We start from the raw sequence: 20,514 nt of genomic DNA on the forward strand, positions 1-20,514 counted from the left end.
CCCCCAGAAAGGGAAATTCAAAGGGGAAGAAAAAAAAAAAAAAAAAAGAAAATCAATGTTTTTCAGTGCAAGTGATTAGTTTCTAGTTTGAAACTAGTTGCTCGAGAACACCTACTAGTTTAATTTGCTACTTTTAGTTTGCCATAACTACGTTGGGAACTTTCCTTTTTAGCACCACATCCTCACCCCTGGCCTGGTTTTCGCTGTGACAGTCCATCTGTGCCCATGCTGTGGGCTGGATGCCAGTTTAGAGCACTTCGCTCCACCTGGACAGGGATGGAAACTGCCTACAAATGTAGCACTTCTTGACACATGCAGACACCAGAAGGTGTTCAGGAACTGCTGCGTTTGCATGGTGCTGGCAATTGCCAAGCACGGTCATTCGAAGATGGCCAAATATGTATTAAAGGAAACTGGGTGAGTCAGTTGCATGTTTAAATGCACATTCATTCAACACAGCTCTTTACACTCTGAAGGGGTTTTGTGGAAGGTTCAGTAACCTCATTAATAATATATATATGACTGAAACTGGTGAAATACTGAGTCAGAGCTTAAGAGGGAACTAACTCCTTAAAGGGAGCATACTACAAGATATCAAAATGATAAAGCCTATGGGTAAGTTTAATTAGAATGCAGACTACTCACCTAAATAAATAGCCTAAACCAGAGAAAACTAAGACCTGCTGGAGGAAGGCAGATTAAATAGAAGCTTTGAAAACTAATCTGTCCCCTCCGATTATACACTGTCTTCGCTGGATAGATCCCTCTCTCCCATCTTGCTGTGCAGTCCATCAACTTCCAGTAGCTTTCTGGTTGCAGTCTCCCTGGCGCTCTGTGAAAATCTACCTTCTGTCCATCACTAATGAGGCTTAGTTGTACTATTACAAAAAAGTCTCTTATTCCCCTTGGAAGTCTTCCTGCCTGTGTATTCATTGGTTTCCGTCTCTCTGATCACCTGCATTCCATACCTAGAAGTCCAGAGCTGGCTAAAAATGCCCAAATAATCTCGGGGAAGGATGAGCCTTCCCTCCAGAGTGTTCCACGCCTCAAAGCAGCAGCCAGGATGCAAGGAGAAGGCTATTAGTGTTGTTGCCCATCCCCATTGTTTAAAAACAAAATCCAGAGTATTGCACAGCAAACTGTAAACAATCAAACAGCAAGGCCCTGCTTGCTCCCTTCCTCAAGCCCATCATGAACATCACATCATGGCTATTAGAACAGCCAGACTAATCACAATGCCAATAAAGTAAAGCCCAAGGTGAGGGCTTTCCTAGTTCAGAGTATTTTCTAGCCATGCTGCACAGATGCACAGCACAACAAGGCCAAGAATTGTCCTTCTAAAACACAAGTAGTAAATGAGCAGAAATAGGAAACATTGAATATGATAGATATGAACAGATGTAGGAAAAACATGTTCCTGCATTGTGACAAAAAACCCCCACTCTGCCAATATTTGTGGTTACACAGTGATCCTAGTAATATTATCATTACATTACATAAATCACAACTGTTAGGGACCAGCAAGATTAGATGACTTTTCAGAAGCATGGGAACAGTTACATTTCCCAGGAAACAGGTTTAATTGTCCTTAATAAACATGTTCCTTAAGATAAAGGCTATAATTTGTCTGTCTGAGAAGTGTTAGGAACATTATGATAACCACTGGAAATAAAGAACAAACGCAATGTTAACCTTATTCTGCGTCCACATGCATCCATGTTTACCACATAAGCAAGAATCACTGCAAATGATCTGCAAATTAAAATCAACAGGAATTTAAATGAGAGAATGGGGTTAGGAGCAAAACAGAAATATGATCCAGTTCTGTGGATGTCAACCTGTGCCTTCAGCAACAGAATAATTGTGTCTCTTCCTCCACATAGCCTGTCTCATTTGTTGTCCAACTGTGTACTAAGAATGCTGTCCAGCTTGTATCTACACTGTATCAACATATAGATACAATGTATACAGATACAATGTAGATGCAATGCATACAATATAGAGATATAATGTAGATACAATATGTTGTAGAGGCAATATATGAAAAATATATACAATGTAGACACAATATAGTGTATATATCGCATCTACAATATATAGACACAATATATAATTATTGTATAATAGTAAATATATATAGTAAATATTGTATACAATATATATACAAACACATATACAATAAAGATATTATGCTTACATTTAAAGCTTATCTCCCACTTCTGACTAGTAGTTTTACTTTTTTTTTTTTTTTTTTTTTTTTTGCTATGCAGACACAAACCTGGCTGAGCCGCTTGCTTCTCAAACCGCATCTTTTCTTCTCTGGCTCTGTCCTCTGCATTAACAGGAATCCCGGATTCATCCCGAGGAATTATCTTTCCATGGAAAGGGCACTTCAGACAAGAAAGCAAAGAAAAAAAGTCTCAAAACTTCTGAATGAAAATGCTTACCTGTTACTCAGCATAGCTTAGAGCCAGACACAAGAATCAAGCGACAAAACTTTACACTTGATCCCCAGTCCCCTTTAGAAAGTATCAGGATTCCCTTAAACATCGTGTGTTTAATATATTCAGAATCTCAAAGAAATAAGCTCTTTGTGATATGAATACCCAGTTTCAAGAGGCCAAGTAGCACATCCTGTCAAGTCTGGAACCAGGGCACCAATGCTGCACTGTGTTTTGTTGTTTACGCTATATCCCTATCCTGTAACAATCCCACTGAAAATATTTTAGTGCATTCAGATCCTTCAATCTCACGTAATACAGGAAGAACAAGGATATTAGAACAAAGTATTTAAGCAAAGTATTTCTGCTCAATAGTGCTCATAATTTGAGGCTGTGTAGGATTCAACTTTCACAAAACCTGATTTGTAAATCAAATCTCTTTGCCCCTTGAAACACCCACATTTCTAAAAACAGTTTGTAGCAAATATGCCTCTAAATGTGGAAAACTTTTTGGCAAACAACTAACTGTTTCTGCTCCACTGTCAGGTACTCAAACATCACAGTAACAGATATAATATAAATACTTATGATGAATGCCAAAATATTTGGGAGTTCTTTAAATGTAAACAGCTTCCGTACAGAAAGGATGCTTCTCATATGAAGCACACAACAGCAAACTTCTCCAGATACAATTTCCTTTCACTGCCTTGAGCTATATTTACAATGTGAAATGAACTTTCATGGACACGTTTTAAGGAGATGATCTCCACATAGCATGTACCCTGGAAGTTATGTTACTTGGTGCCCACCTTAATCCGATCTTGTCTTTCACACAGACTTCCATCGGGCATTGGTGCTCGACATTTGTGTTTCACTGGTTCAAACTTGCCAGCAAATGTTATATATCTAGTTTTTAACATTTCAGTTATTTCTTTATTTTCCACCTCTTCCTCTACTTCCCTGGGTGCCCAAAATCGATGCTCAGAGGCAAATCTGGGAAAACAATGAAAGAACATTACTCACAAAGTTGTAAGAAAACACATAAAGATGCCAGTAACATCCCACGGTAAACTTACATGTAAAAGGAAGGGAAGCTTTACTAGTGAACTAGAAAAACCTAGGAACCTGCCATTATTTCTTACGATTCCTATATTACGAAGATGTTTTTAAAATATCACCAAAGCCTGTCTAGTATTGATTTCTTGTTTAACCTGCTAACCTATTACAAGCCGTAGCTCCGGTTCATGATCTGAAACTCAGAGTCAGTTATCCAATATCCAATTTAAGTGAATAACTTTGTAATTCTGTAGTTAACATTCTTCATAATAAATACTTCTATGATTAAACACAGAAGACAGACCAGGGAGGAAACAGTTTGATCTTAACTTGTCTGATCTTCTTCCTGGTAGCTGTATGCCTGTGGCAGCAGAGCAGCAGAAGCTGAAATCAGAGTATGTTGCAATATACTTGGACCAAGGAAGAGAGCAAATGATCAGCTGAGCATTATACAAATTCTTTCTTCCAGGTTTTCCTATACAGTGTCCATAAGCCTGAGAAACCTAGGGGGCGTTCCTCTCGGAAATTAAGCTAATCCATTGAAGATCTATTTTAAAATTAGAGATCTTGCCTATATTTACAGACAAATACAGGCAAATACACTCTTCGTTAATCTGGCATAAAGATTAGTACCATGCCAGTAGACATGGGAAGTAGGAGAGAAGGGGAGCAAGGACCCTTGAGTGGTGTAGTATTTTCAAATTTTCTCAACAGTATTTGTATCATTTCATTTTAGCCACCCTAGGCTGCCAATAGTCTATATTGAGACACAGGCAACCCCAGAGAGAAATTACCTGACGCGTTTTAGACACTAATCTTAGGAAACAATGACTGTCTCTCTGATGATAAATGTTTCTTTTCATTATTAGGAGGAAGAAATTAGGGTGACCAGCTTAACTTTAGATATCTAACTTCAAGAGATCTGAAATTAAACAACAACAATCCCATCTCAAATTTAAGGAAATATGAAGTTAAAGAGCACAAATACAGCTGAACTAAGCAAAAAAAAATTCCAGCCTGCATGTCTGCTGCTTATTACAAGCAAAATGGAGATATCTAGATGACAGATGTCTTGATAAGGACTTAAAATTCATAAAGGACGCTTTACAACCCCTTTCTTCCACATAGCTCTTCCACCCAATCAGTCCCAGACTGATTTGAGAGGATTTTCTCTATCCATATCCAATTCCTCTCACTAATTAATATCCTTGGATGTCATCCCTGCTTCTGAGACTTTGCCTTCTGTAGGCTGCAGAGCCACATGTACGTGAACCCTGGCTTCACTGATCAGGATGATCTCAATTCAGCAAAGCACATGAGCCGATACTTAAAGAATTACTTTAGTGGTCCTGAAGAGTTTTCATGAATTTTATCTAACCAAGTTTTCAGCAGATGACAAAGGGGGGAAAAAAAAGTGGAGGAAATTATCTAACCATAGCAACCTACAACATGTAAAGCTGCTGGTTTTACTGTAATAGTTGATCATTTAAAACTATGTAAAGAGGTTAGAACTATGTTAAAAAACTGATTAAGCAATTTTGAAGCCATTCTGTGATTTGCCAAATCATCAGAGAAATGTTCAACAAGTAAAATTCTTGTTAAAGAGATTCATGCTATCCAGTAATTTCTTCATTGAATACACCTTACTAGTGCCAGAAAAATTCTAACCTGCCATAAATACAGATAACTTTCTTCTGGTAAATTAGGGAATAAAGGAAGAGTTGTAGTGCGGGCTGGTTCAACGTTAAGCATAGTAATATGTTTCCATAATTTTTGGTTAAAAGAAAAAGTTTTCAATCACATAATTCTGCAAACTATAGCCCCACCAAGAAAGCTCTAAGAATCTTTATAATATACCAATACAACTGTAGTTAAACATTTGAATGGTACAGTATTTCAGCTTCAGAAATTACATGGCAAGACTGTAGGACAGACATGGAATAAAAGAGTGAAGTAAATTTCTTATCTGCTTAGTTTTAATACAATCCTGAAAACAAGATTGACTGCTAGCTCTGTGTTACTAACCTCACAGACACGAGGAGGAGAAAGCATTCCTAAAAAGACACCATGCAGGATTTCTATGTGCAAAGCAGTCTTACAGAATCTTTTAGTAAATTCTGTGTCCTTTGGTGGTCTGAACTCCCCTCCCCCTCTAAATTATCAAATTACAGTTACATGAGAATGCAGAAGCATTTAACAGTTGTGCATGCCAACCTTTCCAATTAGGAAAACTTTCTATTAAATATTTTGACTTCACTCCCAAAAGTACTGCATCAAATAAATCTCAAGGAAATTAAAATCATGTTTTACTCTATATATCATTGATCAGTATTTGGGAACTGACTTACAATAGCCCAATTTAAGCACAGATATTAATAAATATTATTGTTTACTACAAGCATATAAATTATTTTCACCCAACATGTGAGAAAAGAACAGAACGGTACTAAATCCCAAAGTTTTCGGATTTCCTGCTGTTGTAATTTAAGCAATGCTTTAAAAAGGCAGAACATGAGATCTTTGAAAAAATGATGCATGTAACAAGTAAAACCTTTTTGTAAGAAGGATCAAAAGGGGAACAGATAATCAACTAGAAGAACACCACCTCACTCACACTCATAGAGTGTTACTGATCTAGACAAATAACAGAGGCTGTAATGGAAATTACATAGCTATACATTAGGAGGAGTAAAAGAGAAGTTAACTGAAATCTAAAAGAAAGTCCAGCTCATGGAAAAGTGTTGCACTCTTTCAACAAATCTATATCAATCAACTTCATTCCTAAGATGATGAGAAGCTTATCAAAAGCTTGAGTAAATATAAATTCTAAAACCAGTATGATGCATACAGAGATCCTGGAGCAAGCCCTAAATGAGCTAATTCAAAGAAGTGCTGCACCAGCTAATTTACTCTGATCCTCTAATTTAATTCAAAGAGGGTAGATGAGTTTGGAAGGTCCATGCTATCCAAAATAGTTGGTTAAGCTGGCATAGCAATCTCTACATAGTACAACACTGTGCATATACACCACTGCCCCCCCAAAAAGTACTACTACAGCTTTATAAACTCATTTTAAGCATTCTTAAACTAAAGAGTTGTGTGAGTGAAGGTGGAAGTGGGGAAAAATGGTTCGGCCCAAACTTTTTGTAAAGCCCACAGTTACTGTCACCTTCTAGAAAAGATGACGTTTCATCAAAATCACCTTCCTGATAGCTACATTCGCACTATCAAAATCTTAATTTATTGTAAATGCTGTAATTAAGTAAGTGTAGTGTTAAATAGGTGAAGGGGAAAGACTTTTCCACCTCAGGTTTTAAAAATTCAAATTCCATACACATTCCATATGTGCTGTCTGGTTTTGGGTTTGGTTTTTTTTTTCCTAAGCATCTTATAGAGACAGTATGTGTTCATATAGAAAAGTTAAAGGAGTTGGCCAATGAATACCTTAATTTTTCAATAAATATATTTTATATCCAGGGGTCAGTGGTATCCTGTGTGCAGAGTTACTTAAATTATCTTTAGTTAGATTGGCATATCTGTAGTTATAGACTATAAGGTTCAGAAGTGTGCCCTCTATTTTATTGGAAAGCATAAAAATAAAACAGTACAGCACAAGGCAGACAGGCAGTGAAATATGCTTCTGATTTCACTTATGACTTGAATAACTCATTTGCAATGTAAAATAAAGCCTTACTACCTTTTTGGCACTATCACAGACAAATGCTTCTTAAAGCCCTGCTGAAAATCTTAACCATTTTATAGGCTTTGAAGAGCTTACACCACACCAGACAGAAGCCAGAGCTTGGAGTGACTGTGTTAAAGCACTATTAGGTATCAAATTTCACTGCCTTTCAACAATTTAAAACATATTCAAGCATTTTATACAAGCAGGTACAGGGGCAACAATTTCCTCTTGTTTTTTTCTGCAAACACTGTCTTCACACTGTGATCATGGGTTGGGGTTTTTTGTTTGTTTTGATAAGAAAATAAACTAAGTGATACTGCTGAGATTACGTGAGTTCACTTTGCAACCCTGCCAGTCAATGTTTTTTGCCTTTTCCAAGCCAGGTATGGCACATACTGATAGCAAAGTTCTGGTGGACTGAACTGAAATTTATACGTAGAGGGAGGACTTTGCATCCCCACTTTTTACTAGTGGTAAAAAGGGGTTTTAAAAACTGACTGCTAGAAACAAGTTCTGATGTATACCTACGATCTGTCCTCCCCAGCATTGCTAAAGCTCTCCCCAAACCAGCGATGCTCCATGTCCAAGAAACACAGAACCTTCCCAGACAAGAATGGAAAGTGAGATATCCAACTTCAAATCCTGTAACTGCCACCTATGTCTTGTGTGACTGAACAAGCATATCAATTTCCTCAGTTACCACTCTGTAAAGTCAGGAAAAACACCCCTGACACCTTCCCCAGCCTTTCTCCTACCTTGTCTGCTGTTTATTTAGACTGTAAAGTCCCCAGCAGAGGGACCGTCTATCATGCACTTGCACAGCACTTTGCATAATGAGGAACCAATTTAAACTGGAGTAAGCGATGCCATGATGCAAATAATACACAAACATGAAAGAGCAGAAAAAAAATGTGCTTTGAAGCATCAAAGGATATTTAATTAGTATCACGTCTTCTCAAACAAATAACATTTTAAGGTAGGATTTCTGGCTTTGTTTATGGGTGCTACAGCACAAGGGAAAGAAGAAAAGTAATTACCAAAAGAAATAGCAGTCACCCCACTGCATGACCTCTGAGTACAAGTAAATCTATATATTTGTTTAATTTGTCTTAAAAGAAAAAGAGCATTACTTGAGAATCTTCCCAGCACTTGGCTGATCCTGTCCCCAGTAGTGAAGATCTAATCCAAAAGGCATGAGGGGAGCTTTAGCTCTTTCTTCTTCTAGTTTTCTTCTCTTACTGTCAGGCTCTTCTGAGGCTGCTGGCTCAGTAGTTGCAGGGCCACTGGAGAAAATTGATGAAAAGTCAATACAGAACAGCAACAATCACAACAACTTTTTCTCTTTTTTTCATTAGATTTTCACACCAACGCTAATATTATCTTAGATCTAGGACTATAACTACCTTTTACAGGGTTGTCCTTTTTTTTTTTTTGTTGAAAATGATACAGACCATAACACTACACGCTCTAAGTACAGCACACTGCACCATGATGCTTAACTGCACATTCAGCTAAGGCTAGATAAAATGTATTACACCATGGGTGTAGAAGCCTAGAGATCTAACGGGGGCAGCAGTGGATCATACACCCTGTACTGTAACAAGAGCTACTGACGTAGCAAAGCATTTTTAGGAAGATCTTGCTTCTGTAAACTCATGACCATGTTTGCATGGCAGTCACACAGATTGCAAAGTCTTTGTTTTTGTTGACAAAATTCCACCTTGCAGGCTTGTAATACTCATTGTGCAACACCACAACAGAATTCATCAGTCCTCAAAAACCAGACTACTACTATGGAGACCTTGGCTATTCACTGATAGAGCTGCAAGTGGTCTTAGCCGCCTTACTGAAACATTAATTTTTTAAATATTAAAAATAAAAATTTACTCCTGAATATTCCAAACTCCAGAGTTCTAATGCAGCAAACCCCTTTCTCTCTCTGAGATTATATTCCAGTTTGCTAGGTTTTGGGGGCTTTCCCAGCCAATGCAGAATTGTCTTTTCAGGAATATGTCACTAAGTAGATTACTCCAGTCTTATCCCTAAATCACAGATAAATGCCAGACAAGGCTGGAGTTTCACCAAGCGCTGTATAGGATTGACAACAAATACATCTCTGGAATCAGTAAAACACACCTCCAGGCAGCGCTGCCAGCACAAGTCACCAGGAACCAAGAGATGGTTGAAACTACTTTCTAATTTAATATTAGGATATGTTCTGTTTAGTTGCAAACCAAAAATTACTCCAATACATGGGAATAGGGTGGTTTTTTTGTTATAAAAGAAGGAAATGTTTTGGTTTTTTATAGAGGTCATTTACACAAATAAAACCCAAACTGAGTAGTAAAAGATTCCTTAAGAGCCCCGTTCAATCACTAGCAAAATCCCCAATATTAAGCAGTGAATGTACATCTCAGTAAAAGAATTGTAACTTCAAAATGAAACCAAGACAGCCTTAGCAGCTTGCCTAGTTCATGAGCGCTTCTCTGTGTGCTTTTGTGACTAATAAACACAAGTAAGAGCAAGAGGTTTCTATGAGAATGAAAACAAAGATAACCTGGCATGTGGAGGTGGTAACTTCGGTAGTTTGTCTCTAATAAGTTTCAGTGTGGCAGCTGCACAGGTTGGATCAAGTTCATCTTCATTCCCTTTCAGCTGGGCACGGGAGCTCTGCGGAGCTGGTCCTACTGATGTCTTCCCCACCGGTGCTTTTGGAGGTGACTGAGGTTCTAGCCCTGCAAAAAAATCTCAATATTTAGGAGCAATTCACTTCTTCCACCCTCAATGCTTCACAGTAGGGCAAAACAGCTCACGATGCTGATTACGTCTTGCTGCTTTCAGTTTGCATTAGATATTAATTCCACTCAAATTCAGAGTGATATTTCTACCTGTGAAATTTTTCTTGTTTTGGAACAGAAACATACTGAGTAACTAACTACAGCAAACTAACTGAAATTTGTATGACATAGTGTGACAACAAAGAATGACGTTACTTCACCTTAGAAAGAAGGATTTTAACAATAAATGTTTGCCTAAACTTCAATACTACTTTTTGTCTATAAGTTTCTAGTGTCACATCTGCTTGCTTGTACATCATTTCTGTACTTAAGGTTATGTCAAGGTAAAATAGAAAAAAGGAACTATTGGCACTACTGTTTAACAGCTAGAGTGCCAAAAGATATTGGAGAGCAGAAGAAAGCAAAAGGGAAGGTATACATCCATATCCTCCTAGGTGCCAAGATTAATTCTTTGTGGTGTCTCAGCAAAACATCCTGCTAAAACTCTTGCAGCCTGGCAAAGAGAAACCAGTTCTGGGTGGGGGCATTCACTGCAACACACGACTGACAAGAATCGGAACCATCACCACCCAGCACGGCTGGCAGGGAAGCACGCCCAGTGAAAAAACAAAGTGTGTGTGAGGGACATCCATGTTCTTTCATGATTCTCGGTTACCATACTGACCCTTCAGAGCTGAGAATATTAAAAAAAAAAAAAAAAAGAAATAGATCTCTTTTTTTTTTTTTCTTCCTGATTTGTTAAGGGGCAACACCACTGAGAATAGTTTGAGTTTCAACTCCTAAACACATCCACAAATTGAATTATCTAAATTATCTAGAGAATATTCTTCTTTCACAGATACTAAATCACATGATTTGCCAAGATAAAATACCTAAGTGCTAGCAGAAGCAATGAACATACCCACAGAGTAGGCTCAAGAGACAGTAAATGCCTAAGCTACACCTGAGAACAAGCCCACTGCAAGGCAATACTGGGCACTGACATTTGGCACCGGCAGCTCAGTGGTGGGGCAACTTAATTACTTTATACAGCTAGATTAGACAGCCAGCCCGGACTGTAACGATGTGATTAGGTAGGCTGAGCAGTTCGACAGCACACACCTCTACCTGCTGAGCTAGAGAAGCAACTCTATCAGCTGGCCGTAGGAACAAGAACTTTTCAGCCACCAACAGCTGAAAATGGAAAGACATGATCCCTCACGCTAACGTAATAGACGTTTCCCCATCAGAAAGCTTATTTGTAAGAGATTGAAATGCAAGGCCCCACCCCCCAAAAAACTAAATCACCTCAAAAAAGAGTCATGGTTTCACAAGACTAAAATTTTAAGTAAATTATCTCAGCATTCTTATGAAAAGCAACCTGAGTTTACCTGACGTGTTCTAGCCATTACTTAATTGGGACTTTTAGTCTCTTACCCACTTCTAGCCAGCCCTGAAGCTGTATCCAGAAGTATTTTTGCTTTGCTAATTTGCTCTGCTAATCATTAAATGTATAACAAGATATCAACTAAAAAAGGAAAAGCTAAGGTGGTACGAACTGCCCTCTGAGTGGGAAACTGCAGGACCCTTAGAGGCAAGTAGCCTTGGTGCACAAAATATTTTCATTTCTGAGAAAAACATATTTTTCACAAAAAAAAAAAAAATAAAAGAATCAGAGCAACCTGCCCTGACCCCTTCTTTCTACCTTATAAGGTCTTCCAGTAATTCATCCTGACCTGGGTTCATTTGTACCACGTGTTCCTTGTAACCTATGGGGTGCAACCACACAGAAGACATTGCCTGACTCCAGCCACTGGTCAAGTTGCTGAGCTGCAACCTTCTAGATCCATCCCCTAGGTACACATGGGTCTAAACTTTCCAAGTACCTAGATCAGGAGCTGAGTCCTTGAGCAGGGATTTCCAAGGCTCCAAGCTCAGGGCACTGAGAAAGATGCCCTGTCAACCCGCCGCTTAACGTAGTTCCTGGACATCCTCACCCCAGTGGGAGCCAACAATCCCAATTTGAAATCCACAAAGCTAGAGCCCCTCAGAAGGAGAGGTGAAACAAAAGCAGACATCCAGTTGGATCTGGCTTGCATAGCCTTTAAATTTTGTTACATACCGCAAATGGCCACTTCAGTCATTCCTAGATTTTCTGAATACAGCTGTCTCCAGAGGGAAGAGAGAGCTCCAGAATACTACCAAGGATGAGGACTCTTCTAAGACCGAGGCCCCATGCCTCTCTCTAGTACGGCTTATACTGGTAACAATGAAGGAAAATGTTCTAAGGGCAAGGCAATTCAGGGCAGGGGCCAGTAACTACAACCGTGGCAGATGGCTCACCTTCCCCTTTCAAAACAAGGGATGGAAGCAAATAGAATCTGGAGAAGGAAAGAGGATGAGAGAGCACTAGCCATCAGCGGTTAATAAGCATTCATGGAGACTTCTCCTCCTTGCTCTCCCATGGCAACTCAATACATTCCTTCTGCTTATCCAGTGCATGACAAAGAGAAATGTGGACCATTTTAACAAGATGGTTGAGGGGAGGCAAGTACATTCGTGATGAGATTTGTGTGTGATAGTATTTTCCCCACGTCCATAGGGAGACCAGATCCAGCTCGGGCAGGTTGATGCACTCCACCTTTCCTAAGAAAAGGCTACTTGAGTCACATGTAGATACCCCACAGGAGTGAACACACATCTGAGACTGGGTATTTCAGTAGTACCAGTCCTGTGGCTGTCCTAGAAAGACTTCAGGAAGTACCCAACCATCCAAACGTTTGCAGGCAGCAAGCATAGCAGAGCGGACAAAAAGACATTCACCACACTCAGAAGCCAGTGTCAAACTCAGCTCTCCCCTGACTCCCTGTTCTGCTCTCCAGAAAGCATCCCACAACCAAAGCCCACATTCCTAAGGCAGCGCATAGTGAAAGACAGCATTGCTCAAGCTGTCCCATCCTTCCTGGGAATTGACGTTAGCATGGATTGTGATGCAAAGAGAGATCACCTCTTTTTAATTTTTATGTCCTCAGATGGGAGGTGAGAACCTGCCTACCAGTTGTAGACAGACAAGCCATCGGGGTTGGACTAGATGACCTCTAAAGGTCCCTTGCAACCCAAACCATTCTGTGATTCTATGATCTTGCTGTTGGCTGGTGATGCTGAGGACGTGCCTGGCACTACCGCTCCCTTACTCAGTCATGCTCACATCACAATCTCTAATAAAATGATGACCACACATTTATCTTGTTACCTAACTTCCCTTCCCAAAGTCAACAAGACTTTAAAGAGCATTGTTAAAAAAAAAAAAATTATTTAAAGGACTAATCTGTGCATTGGAAAAGGGTCTCAAAATCATCAGAACCAGCAGTAAGGGAAATTATAAATAAGCATAATAGGTTGGAACTAAGCAGAGGACTATATAGGCTACATAGCAAACTAAATGATCTCATGACATTTATTAGGCTGGGGACTTGCCATTCAAGAGGCATAGTGGTGCCTCCATAAAAGTGTTTTTTTCAGCAGCACCTAACACCTCACTGAAGGGAGCCATCTTGAACTTACATATCTGGAAAGGGGGCAGGACAGACCTCCATCTCGGCTCCTGTCACAGGCCAGAAAGAGAAAAAGCCCTTTGCAGGTGCTTTGTATCAAAGTGGAACAGACTTAACCCAAAAGATTCTTTTATAAGCACGCTTTAGAATCATCAGGATTTGGAAAAGTAAACTTCCTTTTATGACAGAAACTGTTCCGAACGAACAGGCCCTTTGGCATGAACAAGGTTAGCTGAGAAGAACATGTGACTGACTGTATCTGTAATGTAGAACTGCTTAGGCTGTATTTAGCATTTAAAATTGCCTTTTCTTTTTTTTTTTTTTTTTAAGGACAAGAATACCTTTCTGAAAAGCATTTTTTAAAGCAACAGTTTTGAGAGCACTTGTGTGTGTACATTTAGAAAGTGTCCTGAAGTCAGAAGGTAGCAGGTATGTCTCTCTTACACCTTTTTTCCTCTTCAGAGAGAATATATGCATATGTATTAAAAGTTCTCAGGAAACCCTAGTTTTATTCCAATTTTTCCTACGATGTTTACGGAAAGCATAATTGCTCATTCACTACACTGATTTTTATTTGGGGGGGGAGAGGATGTGAACAGCAGAGACAAGCAGTCAGCAACACATAGAAAAGGCAAGAGAGATAAATGGACAATGTGACATTTAGATAGATAAAAATCACATCCAAAAGATCAATATAGGAATTCTTAAGAGTTACAAGACCAAAATATTTTCCCATTGATTTCTTATTTTAAACCATTAATAGAAAAATGGCTAAAGGTAAACACACTGACATCAGTAAAACCTCCTCTACTGTGGGTTGTTTAAAAAATGTTTGTTTCTAAAATTAGTTTTTGCTAACAAGATAAAGACAAGAGTCACCATGCAGACAGCCCTAGCTGAACGGTATCCAATGCCAGGGTGGGCTTTTTTGTTTTGTTTTTAGGACACAGATGGGATTAAGTGCAGTTTTAAAAGTAAAGTTCCTCTCAAAATACACAGAACAGGAGAATTCTGATTAACACAAGTACAGTACCTGGGTTCAAATTGTTCCAATAGCAGCTTTTAGAAAGAATCATAAAAATGTTCAAATCCCCTTTTTTGTTTAAATTGACCAAATGGCACCTATTTGCCTGAAGCAATAAAGCAGACCGTGTTCAAAAGATAAATCGATAGAAGGAAAGAGAGAGGCTGGGGTTTCAGCTGAAGTTAGGCTGCTGAATGCTGACATTATTGATTTTAGCTAGTTCAGCTGGCCTTGTAATTAAAATGTAAATTTGAGAAAGAGATTATGTCCTGACAGAAATGGTGGGATTAGGGGGAGATAAAAGCCCCTCAGTGAAAAATTCAGAGAAAGAGCAAGCACAGGTTTCCTCAGCTGTGTGGATTTAGACAAAATCTAGCTACTTCAGATTCACTTAAGTTTAATTGAAAAAACAGAGATAGAATATAAACAAGTATTACGGACTTCAACTTTCCAAAAAACCATAATAATTTCTGTTTCCCATTTGTTGAATCTCAGTCAAGCCGAATGTATGTGATTTATATTAGTACAGACACTCTCTAAGACCATTGGGAAAATCAGCAGTTCAGGTACAATATTTCCCCACTTACCCTCCTGTGTGCTCATAATGAAAAAACCTGCCTGTATTTCTCTCGGGAAGCACAATAAGCTTTACTGCTGGGTAAGCAGAACTTTGCAAAGCTTGCTTCATATGGACATGCAGACCAGAGGGTTCAGGTCAATGTCTGGGGCGTTGCTTCCAAAGAGGTTCGGTGTTTCAGGATCAGTTCTGCTACACCTCTCCGTACACAAATGGGTGTGTGAACAAAATGAACTGAGGTGATCATATGGTAGGAAGATTTCATTACCTCCGAAGGTTCTGCTACTCATAAGGGATAGAGATTTGAATTATATCTCATACCCGACAGATATTTGATCTTTATGAAGCTGTCACAAATTAAAGGAATATTTGGGTGTTTGTTTTTTTAATTAGGATCAAATTTAACCTCTCTCTACCTAAAACACAAAGAACCAAACCCAGGCTCTCTTCTTGCTAGTATCACTTCATCTACACAGAACTCTAAAATGAGGAAAAAAATAACACAAATATCTGCTACAAACAAAACATTAGAAGTATTCATATGGGATAACACTGGTTAAAACTCCTCCCATTTATTGTGGTAGAAAACTTCCTCTTCAATTTTAGATAGACACAGCTTCTTGTCTTACCCTTGAAGGCCACCAAACAAATTGCTGTCTGCAGCTGCTAGGGGAGGGTGCTGAAATGCCAGAGGTGGCTTTAGTAAATATTCTCACAGCCCACATCAGCTGTGTGTGAACTCAGAGCAACTTATCACATGGGCAACTGCACGTATTAATATTTCTGTATAAATTACACTACTTTCAAAAAGTTGTCAAGGGTTCTTTTATAATCGGAGGTTTTAAACAACCAGAAAAGATGCCCCCAGTGCCTTTGCTCATTTACGTTCATCTAAAATTTTAGAATTCTACTTTGGAAATTCAAATTAAAGAAAAAAGATTATTACTATATTAGTTAATTAGAAGAGTTCATTAACATTACATAAATACTTTGTTTGGCTTACTGGAATTACAGAATATGTTAATTTGTTATAATGTTAATGTTCATTAATTAACACTATTTATTGTTGGTTTACAAACATAGCTAAGAATCAGAATAAATCACAGAAGCAGAGTTCAGGTTAAAACCTTTCTACACTTTACCTCCTGATCCTTTAAACTTCTTGCTTATCATTTTGCAGTCTCTGGCCATTGCACAGTTCTGATGAGGTACTCTACCGTCACAAATCACTCAGAAGTATTATCGGCAACCTGTGCAGTGACTGTTAATTTCTAAGAACTTTAGTAGGAATCAAATATATCCCATGTCCTGTCAGATTTTCTGGGAACCTTATTTACATAGAAGGACCTTGCCTGAAAGTGAGGAAGGGTTTGCATGATAACTGATTAGGATGCATCAGAAGAAATATCTACAGTCGATACTTCTTCGTGGATGTAGAAGTATTTTATTGGAAGTGCTAATCACGTTTATTAGTAAATGGGTAAAGTTATCTTCATTCCAAATACTGTATTATAGTAAGATTTACTCAATTGTTGTCCTAAATACAGCTATCCAGAACATGTGCTTGTCCATATACAAAAATATTCAAAACATACTAATATAATGAGGCGACCTCACTTATAAACTTATAGTTAAATACTTCTAATGTTGTATATGCAAAGAAAAATTGAGACCACACAACACATAGAATCATAGAATGTTTTGGACTGGGGTCCTAACTTCAATGCTGAATATCTGTTTTCTATACATTTATGGTAAATAAATGCATGCTATTTCAATAATTTAACTATGATTTTTTTTTTTTAAGAATTTATAGTAATATTAATAGAAAACTTATTCTAAGTACTGGACTCTTGTCAAGGGAGAGAAACACAACTGTGTGTTAATTGCATTTTCTAAATTTAGGAAAAAGGAACCCAAACTTCATAGGGCAGTGAAAGATGAGTAGGTAATTCTGTCTGTCTTTCCCCCTGCCAAACATGATTTGTTTTTTCCCCTTAAACAAGTCAAGTAATACTCACAAGTCCTTACTTAGCCTAGACAGTGTAATTCTAAGTCTCAAATTCAGTTCCTGAGAACTGCGTTTCATACTCTCTGAAGTCTGCAGGTTTGTTTTCACCATGGTCTCTACTAAGCCATTTTTCCATGTAAAATTGTTCTCCATGTTCTTCACATGCAGGAAGAATTCCCTCAGGAGGTTCCTGACGTACGGAGACCAGAAAAATCAAACCAGACTAAAAAGCTATTAGGCTTTTAAAGCGGAACTCAGACAAACTGAGAAATCATTGTAGTAAGGAAGGAAAAAGCTTAAGTATCGTTTTTAATTTCCATTTAGCCAGCACATGCATGTCTATTTAGTGATTCAACAGCCAGCAGAACCTCAGCAACTTCATTACCAAATAATAAAGTAATCAAAAACATTTGTTTTCATTACGGCTAAGGTAAGGCACCATCATTTGGTTAATCACAATGATGCACATCATTATGGCTTGTGGCTGATGAAAGCGATTGGCTGGACTGCTCTTCAGACATACATCTCGCCCCAAATAAACCCACCTTACATTTTGTATGAAAGGTGGCTACCTGCTAGCAACAGAAGCTGCTGTACCAATCCCACACTTGGGTTCTCTTATTCGCATTGAGTCAAGTCTACTTCATGGTCATTGCCATGATAGTCAAGCTCTCTCTTGTGGAAGCCTAGACTTTATCAACACCCTAACGTTTTAAAAGCTATTACAAAATGACTTTTAGTAAGTTTGTAAATGTGCCTACCATTGGGGAACCTTAATCAATCCTAATAAAAGAAAACTAACCAAAGTATTTTCCTAGAAGACTAATAAGCACTGAAAACAAGTCTTTCACTGAGCATTCCAGAGATGTTTAGATGTTGTAGTTAGGGATGTTAACTCAACACTTTTCCCAGCAATTTCCAGAAGATTTTCATGTGTACTACTAAAAAAACCCCCACAGAGTAGAGAAAACCTAACTGTAAAATCAACAGTAATCATTCAGTAACAACTAAATCTGTTAGATGCTTCTATGGTGGAAAAAAAGACCAGTATGAAAGCTGTATTTTTTTCACAGGTCAAAATAAGTTGTTTCTATTTTGCCTTATCAACACTTGCATACATGCTCTTTTTGCCATGTTTAGCTTTAAATCTGTTATATAAAACAGCAAAACAGCCTTTTTATGGGAGAAACTTCATTTAGATGGAGGATAAAAGAGCACATTACCATTGTATGCAGTACCTAAAACCAGTTTTCCTACTTCCTACATCAAAAATGAACGCGATGAGTAGAGCTAAGAGAGTCAGCACAGTGAAGCTACACAGCAATGCATGCGGTCAGGTAACATGCAAGGCTTCAAATTCAGTGTCATTGCTCTTCACGTGACACAGATAAAACACTAATATTTGACCACACAAACAAAAACATTTAAAAGCACTTAGAAAATCTTTTCTGCAGGGAATAAAAGAATCAGATTCCAATAAATTAGTAATTAATTTTCCTGTTTTTTTTAATCCATAATGATGATTCTATTATGTTCCACATTTCCGAGGCAGTTTTGCTTTTAATCATTGTGTCCCCTGCATATCCTGGTGGATGCCAGTCAAGAGAATAAAACTTTTAAAAACAATACGCATGGAACTCTGCTGCTCAGGTACAGAGTATACAAACAAGTATACAAACAAGCGCAATCTTCTGAATAAATGCCCTGAAATGCATAGACTTTCACTGCTTTAAATCTGAAAGTCAATCATGCATTAGTCTATGCAGTATTTTGTTGTTATTTCTAATACAGGCCTTTTAATGTTCAGAGAAAATGCAAAAGCTATAAAACCCCCAAACCTTCAACGAATGGTTGCAATAGCAAGTTTATCCACGTTTCTAAAATGCGCAATGAGAGCTGCACTGGGTAGCTTGTGTAGTCTGAATCACTCTTAAGTCTATGTAAAAAACAGGTGGCAACTTCTCTACTAAGGAAATAGTCTGGGTTTGTACACCTTATTTGTTCAATTGGGGTATAATCCTTCTTTCCCATGTTGCTATGGCATTTCATACTAAGGAAAAAAGAATGCTACTTAACACACAGGAAAGGCACGACCCAGACACCATCAGATTAGGAAAGGCAGTGTGGGGACATCTAACCCACAAAGGTGCATCACTGGGATGGGAAGAGGGAAGAATTTCTGAAACTGATAAAACTAACCCTTGGGATTTTAGAACTGCATCTTTGATCCTGATATGAAAGAAATCCCAAGCAGGCTTTAAGATGCGATGAGAACCACTGAAGTAGCTATCAGGGACCTAAAAACATTTTGGCTTAAGGCTCAAACACAAGAGAAATAATCTGATGAACCAGATTTGAAATAATGGTTTGTGTTCTTGACTGTGCAGTCATTTCTCATATAATTTTGGATAAGGATGAAACTTGATAACCAGTAGACTGCTTTCATGCTAATATTCCCATGTCAGAAGGCTTCCTCATGTCACTGCTTGTGAAATGGCAATAGCACTTCCCTGTACCTCAAAGTAGCATTGCATAAGCAAGTTCAGGAATGCATGCACTGAGACACAGACAAGAATTGAGAAAACCCATCAGTAGCCAGTTGCAGGAAGGAAGGAATCTCTTACCCTGGTGGCAGCAGCAAATTTTGCCTATGGCACAAGAACGATGTCAGAAGCTGTGCAGTTCCATCCCTTACCTCATCCACCTTAAGGCTTTAAAAGCCAATGCAACCGACAGCTGACCAGCAAAGCCTGGAACGTGGGGAAGCTCAAGTGGAAACAAGATTTTCTCTCTCCCTAAAGCTTTCTTTTCATAGAATCATAGAACATTTTGGGTTGGAAGGGACCCCAAGAGGTCATCTAGTCCAACCCCCCCGCAGGGAGCAGGGACACCGCTAACTAGATCAGGTTGCTCAGAGCCCCGTCCAACCTGGCCTTGAATGCTTCCAGGGATGGGGCCTCCACCACCTCTCTGGGCAACCTGTTCCAGTGTTTCACCACCCTCAGTGTAAAGAATTTCTTCCTTATATCTAGTCTAAACCTACCCTGGTTTAGTTTAAAACCATTACCCCTTGTCTTGTCACTGCTGGCCCTACTAAAAAGATTTTCCCCATCTTTCCTATAGGCCCCCTTTAGGTATTGAAAGGCCACAATCAGGTCTCCCCGCAGCCTTCTCTTCTCCAGGCTGAACAAGCCCAACTCTCTCAGCCTGGCCTCATAGCAGAGGTGCTCCAGCCCTCGGATCATTTTTGTGGCCCTCCTCTGGACCCGCTCCAACACTTCCATGTCCTTCTTGTGCTGAGGGCTCCAGAGATGGACACAGGGCTCCAGGTGAGGTCTCACCAGAGCAGAGCAGAGGGGCAGAATCCCCTCCCTCGACCTGCTGGCCAC

General features: G+C 38.9%; 1 protein-coding gene across 1 annotated transcript in view; it reads right to left on the bottom strand.

Moving 5' to 3' along the window:
* Nucleotides 1-20,514, bottom strand: part of UVSSA (UV stimulated scaffold protein A) — a 67,398-nt gene that overhangs the window by 13,423 nt on the left and 33,461 nt on the right. The window contains exons 9-12 of the mRNA XM_035889381.1: nt 9,740-9,917; nt 8,313-8,465; nt 3,251-3,434; nt 2,279-2,390 (exon numbers count right to left, since the gene is read on the bottom strand). Of these exons, the coding sequence (XP_035745274.1) occupies nt 2,279-2,390; nt 3,251-3,434; nt 8,313-8,465; nt 9,740-9,917 (627 nt within the window). The remainder of the gene's footprint in view (nt 1-2,278; nt 2,391-3,250; nt 3,435-8,312; nt 8,466-9,739; nt 9,918-20,514) is intronic.

Source organism: Egretta garzetta, unplaced genomic scaffold (genome assembly GCF_000687185.1).
Source record: "Egretta garzetta isolate BGI_Z169 unplaced genomic scaffold, ASM68718v1 scaffold682, whole genome shotgun sequence".
Classification (NCBI taxonomy): domain Eukaryota; kingdom Metazoa; phylum Chordata; class Aves; order Pelecaniformes; family Ardeidae; genus Egretta; species Egretta garzetta.